Consider the following 13189-nt stretch of genomic DNA (forward strand, 5'->3'; position numbering starts at 1 on the left):
TTGAAGCGGCAGGAAAGAACCTTCACAAACCCCGCCTACACACTAAAAACCACCGCGTCTAATTGGACAGCAGCAACGTCAGTCAGAAAACCCGCGCTCTGCCATATTTAAAAAGTATTTGGTGGCCTAAAATTTTTTGCGCGTTGTGATTGGCTACTGTGTGCTGCGCGGATGTCACAGCGGCTGTCATTGGTCAGCTCTCAGACCCGCTGTAACGTTCTTCTCTCCGATTGGCTACACCACCCCATCGGGCGCGATTTCCAACGCGGGAAAGTACCGGGTCACTGTAACAAGTGGAGGCTGTCGGAGGAGCGGGATCAAAGAAGCTCTGCAACATATAACTCCGGGAATGACTGACTTTACCACACTGCGGCACGTTAACACCGGATTACTCTCTTTTTAAACGTTTTTATTGAATCCCAACGGTTTTTAGATTCAGATTTTATCCGTTATGGCTGACAGCAAGCATCAGGTGATTTTCTGCAACGACTCGCCGAAAAGAGTTCTGGTGTCGGTTATTAAAACTACACCGATTAAACCGAGGACCACCGCGGACTCCCTGATGCCCACCAGCCCCGGTTTTAGCGACTTTATGGTGTACCCATGGCGCTGGGGCGAAAACGCGCATAATGTGACTTTAAGCCCCGGTTCAGGTAGCGGCGCCGCCTCGCCCACCCGAACAAGCAGCTCTCCTGCTGAAGCAGACCCGCACTCCTGCCCGGATCACCTCAAGGTAAGACACACCAATGCAGAATGCTTCTTTAAACACTGGTGAACTGTTTATATCAATCGTAATTAACTTTTAAAGCAACCGATTTTGACTTTCCGTTAGTAGAAGTGACTGTTACGTTAAAGCGCGCGCTCGGAGTGGGATTTTAAATTCTCCTCCATTGTGCGGCAGCTGGAAGTTGAACGTGACGTCAGACGTGCGCGCCAAAATGTTCCTTCTAGAAACTTATTTTGTCTCATAATGAGTGCTTGCGTTAATATAACACGTTAATATTTACATTAGGATGAAGCTGGTTTTATATTTGGGCTGTCTGTTTAACTGTATAGTTTCAGATAAGTGTTATTTGCAAATTATGAATAGGGAAATTAATATTAGCAGCCGATGACTATCAAAATACATTGTTCTCCGTCAATTAAACAGAGCTAATGTTGTTTTGAAGTCGTTCATACATGCGAATTCACATTATATATTCAGAGTAGCGTTGTAAACAATATAGGAACTGTGTCACTGTTAAAACTGAATGAATGTGCGAATATGAAACCAATTTTATCTCAATATTAATATGTCTGCATGACAGAGGTGTGTGTATATTATAGTGCTGTAATAATCCTGATTATTAGATGTATAAGTGCATTAAATGGAAATTTCTGGGACATTTCTGTCATTTACTATTTAACATTAAGCGGCTATAAGCTTTTAGGAGTTTCTTCCCTGTAGACAAAACAAGATATTTTGAAGAATGTTGAGGGAAGTAACTGCAATTAACTTTTATATTATGTTATTTGACAAGAAAGTGATTCATACAAGTTTCCAGCCATTTCAGTGTGAGTAAATAATGAATAGTTTCATTTTTGGGTGTCCATTTAATATATTTCAATGGACGCAATTGTAAATCAGATACACAAAGATATTGTATTAGTTGTTATTAATATGTTACACATAATATGAAGCTTTAATATTACACTGTTGTGTTGCATTAATGTATTTATATGAATCTAACAGATAAATCAGACTTCAAAGTATCACCGTGTTACTTTAATAGAGTATTTAAATATGGCATTTGGATAATTGTTATTAAATTATAATGGGTTTATTATGTGATTATTACGTATGGCACGTACACATTGAAGTACTGTGTAATGCTAATTAACATGAACATATTGGGTTTAATTTAGGGTTGTTTATGTGTAATTATGGAGAAGTTATTGTTAATGTAGCAGAGAATAAGCAATTTTTTTTTCATTAACTAGCCAAAAATAAATGAAGAGACTCATTTTTTGTATTTGAGGGACACAAACAGTGGTAATTTCTATAATAAATACAGTTATGCTCTTATTTATAATGCATTAATTAACTCTAAATTATTATTTGACAGACAATTGTTCAAATAATTGACATTCAAATCTTACAATTTGAGCTGAAATCAATATATAATAGTTAATATTAGTTAATAGTTAATCATTTAGCAGAGAAAACAGCCTATTTTATTATTAACTATCCAAAAATAAATGAAGAGACTCACTTTTTCTCTATTCATCAGGTGTATTAGGTAGATGTATGTGTTGTTTTACAAGAAATCCTTTACACTTCTTAAAATAAATGTCAAAATATCAAAAATACATTTAATTAAATGCATAAGAATGATTTATAAACCCAGAAAAGTCGATTAACTGACTGTGTACATGTAATCAGTACTGCAGACCGCAGGTCAGTAGTACAGCAGACAGTCGCGCTGTTATTCAGCTCAGTCCAGTGTATCGTTGTGTCGTAAACACACACTTGTTCTCTATTGCAGGATGGTATCCGGCGTGGCCGTCCGCGAGCAGACACTGTCCGAGAGCTGATCAACGAGGGGGAGAACTCCACCAGCCGCATCCGCTGCAACATCTGCAACCGCGTCTTTCCCCGAGAGAAGTCCCTGCAGGCCCACAAACGCACACACACCGGTCAGTGCTGCTCTCGAGAGTGTGTGTGTGTGTCAGACTTTTATCAAAAAAGTTACTGGGTAATGTGCTACATGCACAGCAAGTGTTATTCAGCCTCAAATGAACTTCTGGTGAAAGATTAATGTGACTATTTTCAATTTCATGAAGTTTGTTTTACAGCATGGATAATGTCTTTAATTAGACTATGACCCGTTTGTACAGAAAAGTGTAGAACTGCTTCAGTGTGAGTAAATGATGAAGATGGTTTCATTGTTTTGACATCCCTCTAATATTTATATGAATGCAATAATATTCATTCATTTTCCTCTGGCTTAGTCCCTTATTTATCAGAGGTCACCACAGTGGAATGAACCGACAACTATTTCAGCATATGTTTAACGCAGCAGATGCCCTTCCCGCTGCAACCCAGTACTGGGAAACACTCATTCACTCATACACTACGGCCAATTTAGTTAGTCAATTCCTCTATAGCTCATGTGTTTGGACTGTGGGGGAAACCCATGCCAACACGGGGAGAACATGCAAAGTGACACCAAACACCAACTGGCCCCGCTTGGACTCGAACCAGCGACCTTGTTGTGAGTGCCGCCGTGCTGCCCCTACAATAATATAATATCAGATGGAACACAGAGATATTGTATTAGTTGTCCGTAATGTTATTCAGGGATGTACGTCAAGAGCAGCTGCCGAGCACTGAAACTCCATTTAAAATACTGTGGTAAAATACATTTCTATACGTTAAAACCATGGTGCAATGTAATTTAACGCAGTGCTTCTTGTTTGCTGGGATATCGTATCTCAATCAGGCAGTGCAGATTATTGATTTTAACCAAACTAGATGGTTAGTTTATCATGGCGAGATATACCAGAAGTGACTGAGCCGGCTAATTCCAAATTAAAAGTCTCCCTGTATATAGTCTCTTATAATGAAGATATGATGTGTCAACAAGCCCTCTTCAAAAATGCATGTGTTTACCAAGGTTTATTGAATCACAGTGCTGTGTGTTTAAAAATGGTGCTTCCTTTTGTTGTCGTTCCCATTTTGTTGCATGCACAATTGATCATTCTCTGTAAACCAATCAGCATTCAGCCTAGCTCCGCCCTTTACTACCTGTTGATTAGCTTTCCTTATTAGGCCTGTGACAATACAGCAGTAAAATATCGCAGTCTGTTACTATTTACTCTGCACTATTGTTAACATTTATTAATATTTATTTGTTTAGGATATGCATTTTCACATTCTAACTCCAATGACTGATTATTAAATAGTTAAAATGACTATAATTAAAACAAATACACTTAAGAGTCAAATATGATGTGTTCTTTGGAAGAGTGTACTTGCATCATCATGATATGATATTGTCATTCTGGCATTATACATGGCAAAATATATTATACAGTGGCATACAATGGGCTTAAAATGACAGCAATTCAATTCAATTCCCCTTTATTTGTATAGCGCTTTTACAATGTAGATTGTGTCAAAGCAGCTTCACATAAAAGGTCATAGTAAATAGGAACAGTGTAGTTCAGTTTGTAGTGTTCAAGTTCAGTTCAGTTCAGCTCAGTTCAGTGTGGTTTAATAATCACTACTGAGAGTCCAAACACTGAAGAGCAAATCCAACGATGCGCAGCTCTACAGATCCTGAACCATGCAAGCCAGTGGAGACAGCGGAGAGGGAAAAAAACTTCACTAATGGCGGAAGTGAAGAAAAAAAACCTTGAGAGAAACCAGGCTCAGTTGGGCACGACCATTTTAATTTCTCCGCTGGCCAAACGTCTTGTGCAGAGCTGCAGTCTCAGTGGCGGAGGCTGGAAGCTGGCCTCAGCGAAGACTCGTCTGTCTCTGGAGCGTCACAGGAATCAGTCTCATGTTCTCCACTCCTCCATGACCACCACAGTAGCTGCTCAGGATACGGCCTGGTCCAGGATTATGGAAACCTTGGGATCATATTATAATATAGTTTATCTCAATATATTTTGGTGAAATTTATCACACAACTACAAATAGTTATCATGACAGGCCTACCCCTTAGGAAAGGCTCCCAAAAAGTGTTACAGTTGACTATTTTGGTACCATTCACAACTTGTGACAGCTGAAAGGAAGATGATTGGGAACTTTACAGTATCGCATGTCCTTCTTTTTGATCAATCATTGGATATCATTTTGAAAAGTGCCTTTTATTGAATTATTATTATTATTTTTTACCTGAGAAGTTGTTTATGACCAAAAATGGAAAGTCTGATTTCCTTATTCACCACTTGTTTAAAAGATTTTCATGTTTCTTTCTTCTGTTGAACACAAAGGAAGATGATATTCTGGGGAAAAACAGCCATCATCTCTGGATATCAATTGCTTTTTTTATTCCAGCGTTCTTCAGAAGATCTTGTTTTGTGTTCAACAGACAGAAAGAAACTCATTAAAGTTTACAACCACTTCATTGTGAGTGAGTAAATGATGACTGTTTTTGCGTAAACTGTTCCTTTAAAAAAGGCAAAAGAACGCGAGCATGTTTGGTTAATACAGCAATTAAAATCCAACAGGCTAATGAAAATGCCGACGGTTTTCTCAGCATGTGTGCTCACCTCTCCTGCGTGTTTATTACAGGTGAACGGCCGTATCTGTGTGATTATCCAGACTGCGGGAAAGCATTCGTTCAGAGCGGTCAGCTGAAGACACACCAGCGTCTGCACACCGGAGAAAAGCCCTTCGTCTGCTCTGAGAAAGGTGAGCAAGATTGGAGAACAACACTTGAATCCATCAGCCAATCAGGATTGAGTGTTGTTTTAGGAGTCATTCACACACACGGATATACATTCACCTCTGTGTCATGATGGGTAATATTAGTTATATACACAAAATCCTTCCTGAACTAAATGCTGTGAAGTTGGCTGTTTTAACATTAGAGTCAGTAGAAATTTGCTCTGTTTAGGAGCCGGCTCCCAGTCTCAGTCTCTCGGAAATTGTAAAGTTTTGGACAGAGGATCAAATAGTCTGCTGTGTTTTCTGAATGCACAGGTGTGTCAGATGCTCATTTCTGCTGTGTTTGTGTTTTAGCTTGCGGGAGCCGCTTTACTCATGCAAACCGTCACTGTGCGAAACACCCGTACGCCAGGCTGAAGCGCGAGGAGCCGACCGGCGGCCCCGGGAAATCACAGGGAGCCGATAACAAGGCTGTGGCTGAATGGCTGACAAAGTGAGTAAAGCAATTCTACATGAGACGATGATTTGAAAATAAGCTGACGAATGCTTCTATAACTGAGGCCAATACAACTGAAATTAATTTGGAATCTATAAAATCAGACTGTTTATTTTCTAATCACTATTGGCAGATATATCATGACTGGATAGATATTGAGCACATGAATATTTCTATATCCTGATCATATAAAATGATGCAGGTTTTTGTTCAAATATTCAAAACTATTCAGTTATTATTCGTCTGGAACATTCATGAAGTTTGAGTAAACTGAGTTAGAGTAAAGTTAAACTCAACATTTAAGTCCATTATTTTTATTTATTTTTATTTCTTTGACCAATAACTTTTTTTTTTAATCCAGCCCAGACTTTTGAAGTCTTCTTTTTGTATTTCCCATAAAACCATATGGGCAATGAGCTGAAACAATATGTTTACGGTTTTCAAAATCCCCCTGCCAGTTAGCTTAAAGTGTTTTCTTTATACATAACACCTATATATATATATATATATATATATATATATATATATATATATATATATATATATATATATATATATATATATATATATATATATATATATATATATATATATATATATATATATATATATATATATAATGATCTATAGTCAGTGCTGAGCGAAAATTAATTGCGATTAATCACATCCAAAATAAAACTTTGTTTTGAAATGGCATATGTTTACGGTTTGTGCATTCTGCTTATATGCATACATACATTTAAGAAAATATTTATTTAAATTTCAATATAAAAATATATGACACAATTTATATATAAATCTATGAAACATTTTTTGTGTGCATCACACACACACATTTTTTTATCAATTACCTTTTTAATTTTAGTACAAGTAAAATCCTTTTTATTTTCTACATAATTATTACTATTTACTATATAATACAGTGCATCCGGAAAGTATTGAGAGCGCTTCACTTTTTCCACCTTTCTTTGTTACAGCCTTATTCAAAATGAATTAAATTCATTCATTTCCTCAACATTCTACACACAATCCCCCATAATGACAATGTGGAAAAAGAGTTTTTAAAACTGTTGCAGATTTATTAAAAATATAAACCCTGTAAAATCACATGTACATCAGTATTCTCAGCCTTTGCTCAACACTTTGTTGATGCACCTTTGGCAGCGATTACAGCCTCGAGTCTTCTTGAATATGATGCCACAACCTTGGCACACCTGGCTTTGGGAGCTTTTGTCCATTCCTCTTTGCAGGACCTTTCAAACTCTCAGGTTGGATGGGAAGCGACGGTGCACAGCCGTTTTCAGATCTCTCCAGAGATGTTCAATAGGATGTAGGTCTGGGCTCTGGCTGGGCCACTCAATGACATTCACTGAGTTGTTTTGAAGCCACTCCATTGATATTTTGGCGGTGTTCTTTGGGTCATTGTCCTGCTAGAAGATGAACCTCAGTCTGAGGTCAAGAGCACTCTGAGGCAGGTCTTCATTCAGGATGTCTCTGTACATCGCTGCATTCATCTTTCCCTCTATCCTGACTAGTCTTCCAGTTCCTGCTGCTGAAAAACATCCCCACAGCATGATGCTGCCACCACCATGCTTCACTGTAGGGATGCTATTAGCCTGGTGATGAGCGCTGCCTGCTTTTCTCCAAACGTAACGCCTGGCGTTCACTCCACAGAGTTCAGTTTGAGTCTCATCAGAGCAGAGAGTTTAGTTTCTGATGGTCTGAGAGTCCTTCAGACGCCTTTTGGCAAATTCCAGGTTGGAAGCGTCATCTGTCTGGCCACTTTACCATACAGGCCTGATTGGTGGATTGCTGCACAGATGGTTGTCCTTCTGTAAGGTTCTCCTCTCTCCACAGAAGAACGCTGGAGCTCAGACAGAGTGACCATCGGGTTATTGATCACCTCTCTGACTAAGGCCCTTCTCCCCCGATCACTCAGCTTAGATGGCCGGCCAGCTCTAGGAAGAGTCCTGGTGGTTAAACATCTTCCACTTATGGATGATGGAGGCCGCTGTGCTCATTGGAACTTTCAGAGCAGCAGAAATGTTTCTGTACCCTTCCCCAGCCTTGTGCCTCCAGACAATCCTGTCTCAGAGGTCTACAGACAATTCCTTTGTCTTCATGCTTGGTTTGTGCTTTGACATGCACTGTCAACCCTGGGACCTTATATAGACAAGTGTATGCCTTTTCAGATCATGTCCAATCAGCTGAATTGACCACAGGTGAACTCCAATGAAGCTGCTGAAACATCTGAAGAACTATCAGTGGAAACAGAATGAACCTGAGCTCAATTTAGAGCTTCACGCCAAAGGCTGAGAATACTGATGTACATCTGATTTTACAGCTTTTTATTTTTAATAAATCTACAACAATTTCAAAAACTCTTTTTCCACATTGTCATTATGGGGGATTGTGTGTAGAATGTTGAGGAAATACAGGAATTTAATCCATTTTGGAATAAGGCTGTAACATAAACAAATGTGGAAAAGTGAAGCGCTATAAACCCTTTCCGGATGCACTGTATATATAATGTAATTAATCTTTGCCTAAGACTTTTCTATCTATATATTTATTTATTTATGTCGTTCGCTGACTGAAATGGTGTGTTCGTCAGATATTGGCAAACACGTGAGCAGCGTTCACCTGTACCGGGCAAAGCCAAGCCTCAAAACAAGAGTCCCCTGGAGGACCAGGAGCAGCAGGACCCGTTAGACTTCCTGCCATCCGATGAAGGAGAAGAAGAAGAGCAAGAGGAGGAGAAGAGCGCCCCCTCTGGCGGAGTGGTGACGGCACGCCGGCGTCTGCAGGAGCAGAGGGAGCGTCTGCACGGAGCGCTAGCACTCATCGAGCTCGCTAACAACCTGTCGGCCTGAGACACTCGTCAGCTCCAGACATGTGGATATAAGCTACAAGCACCTTATTTCGCTTCCTTATTTCGTACCTTTAGGCTGCTATGATGGTAGATGATATCATTATATGAATGAAGAATGTTTGTTCTTGTTCAGGAGATATGAGACGTTTCTTTTGTTTCGTTGTGCACTTTGTGGACATGAGTGTGTGTTTGGGGGATTGTGGGTGGGTTTGTGTGTGGATTTTAGTGTTTGTGTGTGTGTGTGTTTGTATGTGTGTGAGAAGACTTATGACTAGCAGGAGACCCGCTTTTGCTTTCCGTATGCAGACACACGCATTAGTCCCGGCGCTTCCATCACTCGCTCGTGTTTAATCATGTATTTATTCTATTTAAAGCAGTGTTGAGCGCCACCTGCTGGCGGCTGTAGGACTCAGGCTTCGCAATCAAACTAACCAGCTTTAAAAGGCCTCTCCATGGGTACACGCATATGTAGTAGTAGTTGTGTTGTTAAAAAGCACTGACTGCGGTAGTAATCGGTACTGAACATTTCAAAATAATTTGAGTGGATACTTAAAGCGTCTCTGATTGGTTGTTGCATTTACATGCTCTGCAGAAATCACTGTGATTGGCTGCACTGAATTCATTGTAGCCAATCACAGTCATTTATGTTGAGCATTTGAATACAGTGGACAATCAGGGATTTTTAAAGTGACAGTACACCTAAAAATGACATTTCTGTCCTTAGTTACTCTCCAATTAAACCTTTTAAACTTGTATAAATTTCTTGGTTTTGCTGAAGACAAAGCAAGATATTTGGAACTATGTCAGTATCCATACGGACCCATTTACTGCCATATTTATTTTTTCTGCCATGATACTAAATAGGTAGCCAGATCTGGTTGTTTACTGACATTCCACCAAATATCTTATTTTTTTCCCTCTAGAACAAAAAGGGAGTTTAAAACAACCTGAGAGTGAATAGAGATGGCAGAATTAAACATTTTTGGTGTACTGTCTCTTTAAAAACATGATTGGCTGCAATGACAGCAAATGAGGACAGAATTTGAATTCTTTGGTGTACTGTTCTTTTAAACACGTCTGATTGGCTACAATAACAGTAAATAATGACACATTTTGTGAGTGTGTGTGTGTGTGTGTGTGTGTGTACTGTCCCTTTTAAACACCTCTGATTGGCTGTTGTGTTGTCACATGTCTGATTTGCTCCAATGAAAGTAAAATGCCCCTTTAAAGTTATGATTGGCTACAATGACAGTAAATGGTGATAGCGTTTAAATTTTTGGGTGGTGTACTGTCCCTTTAAACACATCTGATTGGCTACAATGACAGTAAATTTAGAATTGTTTTGATTGTACTCTTCCTTTAAACACATTTGATTGGCTGTTTTATTATCACATGAATTTAATTGGCTTCAGTGACTGTAAATGATGACAATTTTCATTTTATTTGATTTAGTGATCTTTAAAACACCTCTAATTGGCTACAATGACAGCATGTGATGACATCATTTTAATGTTTTGTATGTACTGTCTCTTTAAACACCTCTGATTGGCTACAGTGACAGTAAATGATAACAGTTTTCATTTTATTAGATTTACTGTTCTTTAAAACACCTCTAATTGGCTACTGTGACAGTAAATTATGACATCATTTTAATATGTTTGATGTACTGAGCCTTTAAACACCTCTGATTGGCTACAATGACAGTAAATTATGACATAATTGTAATGTTTGATGTACTGTGCCTTTAAACACCTCTAATTGGCTACAGTGACAGTAAATTATTACATCATTCTCATTTTATGGGTGTATTGTCCCTTTAAACCCCTCTGATTGGCTACAGTGACAGTAAATGATGACATCATTTTAATGTTTTTGATGTACTGTCCCTTTAAACCCCTCTGATTGGCTGTAGTGATAGTAAATTATGACATCATTTTAATGTTTTTGATGTACTGTCCCTTTAAACACCTCTGATTGGCTACAGTGACAGTAAATTATGACATCATTTTAATGTTTTTTATGTACTGTCCCTTTAAACCCCTCTGATTGGCTACAGTGACAGTAAGTGATGACATCATTTTAATGTTTTTTATGTACTGTCCCTTTAAACCCCTCTGATTGGCTACAGTGACAGTAAGTGATGACATCATTTTAATGTTTTTGATGTACTGTCCCTTTAAACACCTCTGATTGGCTACAGTGACAGTAATCATTTTCATTTTATGGGTGTACTGTCCCTTTAAACACCTCTGATTAGCTACAATGACAGTAAATGATGACATCATTTTAATGTTTGATGTACTGTCCCTTTAAACACCTCTGATTGGCTACAGTGACAGTAAATGATGACATCATTTTAATATGTTTGATGTACTGTGCCTTTAAACACCCCTGATTGGCTACAGTGACAGTAATCATTTTCATTTTATGGGTGTACTGTCCCTTTAAACACCTCTGATTGGCTACAGTGACAGTAAATGATGACATCATTTTAATATTTTTGATGTACTGTCCCTTTAAACACCTCTGATTGGCTACAGTGACAGTAAATGATGACATCATTTTAATATGTTTGATGTACTGTCCCTTTAAGAATCCACTCAAAATGCAAGCATGAAATCTGGTCGTCACAGTTTTACAGTTTCAGTATTGATTAGTATTGAAGTCAGTACTTGAGACGACTGCAGTAGTGTATAGATTGACAGTGGAAAGCTGATCAACTGAAGCACTTACATTATTAATCTCTCACTTCAGTAGAGCTCTTATTTCCAAAGAGAAGTGATGGAAAGAGAGTCTGGATGGATCTCGATGGCACTTGTTTCACCAGTTCATAATTCGTAACACTACATTCTGTTCATTGTTCAATTTGCATTGTGATTTAATTCGGCCTCATAAACTGGAGCGGTGCGTTTCTGACGAGGTCGGGAATGTTTTCTGCGTGGCGTCGAGTTTTTATGTGTCCATTTTATAGCTGAAAATAATATATTTCCCCCCTGAATTGTTGGAGAAGATCAATGTTTAGCCACGACAACAGAATGTAATCAAGTGTTTTATTTGGAGATCTTCTGTTCCACTTTGTAAATGTGTAAGCGGGCTTTTTCATCATAGTGTTAGCACTTCAAGTCTTCAATAAATGATATAAATCCTGCCTGGTCCTCAAGTTTGCTTTATTTAAATAAGTTATAAAAGGTGTAACATAAAACATACGGTCAAAAGGTTTCACACTAGGATGATTTGTCCAGGTTTTTTCTTTCTGGTCAGCATGCCTGCATTTATTTGATTCATTCATTCTGATTGGCTACAGTAACCGTAAATGATGACATCATTTTAATATTTTTGATGTACTGTCCCTTTAAACCCCTCTGATTGGCTACAGTGACAGTAAATGATGACATCATTTTAATGTTTGGTGTACTGTCCCTTTAATCCCCTCTGATTGGCTACAGTGACAGTAAGTGATGACATCATTTTAATGTTTGATGTACTGTGCCTTTAAACACCTCTGATTGGCTACAGTGACAGTAAGTGATGACATCATTTTAATGTTTGGTGTACTGTCCCTTTAAACCCCTCTGATTGGCTACAGTGACAGTAAGTGATGACATCATTTTAATGTTTGGTGTACTGTCCCTTTAAACCCCTCTGATTGGCTACAGTGACAGTAAGTGATGACATCATTTTAATGTTTGGTGTACTGTGCCTTTAATCCCCTCTGATTGGCTACAGTGACAGTAAGTGATGACATCATTTTAATGTTTGATGTACTGTCCCTTTAAACACCTCTGATTGGCTACAGTGACAGTAAATGATGACATCATTTTAATATGTTTGATGTACTGTCCCTTTAAACCCCTCTGATTGGCTACAGTGACAGTAAGTGATGACATCATTTTAATATTTTTGATGTACTGTGCCTTTAATCCCCTCCGATTGGCTACAGTGACAGTGAATTATGACATCATTTTCATTTGATTCATTCATTCATTTTCTTTTTGGCTTAGTCCCTTTATTAATCAGGGGTTGCCACAGCGGAATGAACTGCCAACTTATCTAGCACATGTTTTACGCAGCGGATGCCCTTCCAGCTGCAACCCTGTACTGGGAATTATTTGATTCAAAGTAAAGCAAAAACTAAAATGTTTAAAATATTTTAGTTATTTTAAATAACTGTTCTTATTTAATTAAATCTGGTCACCTTGGAGTTATAAGGTTCTGTCTGCGTTCTGAATGAGTTTGAGATATTGAGCTTTAAAGTTTTTGCGTTCCATACAGCAAACAGTATGTGTGTAACATTTGTTCATTAAATAAAAAGTAAAATGTAAACAACTTTTAGAAAAGCATCCCATAATGTAAATAAGATGTCATTTAATAAGAATATGTCAATATCTCAATTTTGACTACAATGTCAGATAGAAGCTTATAGGTCAGAGTGTCTTATGAT

At 38.2% G+C, this 13189-nt stretch overlaps 1 protein-coding gene across 1 annotated transcript; it reads left to right on the top strand.

The window, feature by feature from the left end:
• The first annotated feature begins 276 nt into the window (after positions 1–276).
• Positions 277–11896, top strand: znf367 (zinc finger protein 367). Its single transcript, XM_056464191.1, has 5 exons — positions 277–733; positions 2526–2676; positions 5285–5404; positions 5735–5873; positions 8491–11896. The coding sequence occupies exons 1-5, from the start codon at positions 452–454 to the stop codon at positions 8747–8749; spliced, it is 951 nt and encodes a 316-aa protein (XP_056320166.1). The 5' UTR covers positions 277–451; the 3' UTR covers positions 8750–11896.
• The last annotated feature ends 1293 nt before the right edge of the window (positions 11897–13189 follow it).

This window comes from Danio aesculapii, chromosome 8 (genome assembly GCF_903798145.1).
Source record: "Danio aesculapii chromosome 8, fDanAes4.1, whole genome shotgun sequence".
Lineage (NCBI taxonomy): Eukaryota > Metazoa > Chordata > Actinopteri > Cypriniformes > Danionidae > Danio > Danio aesculapii.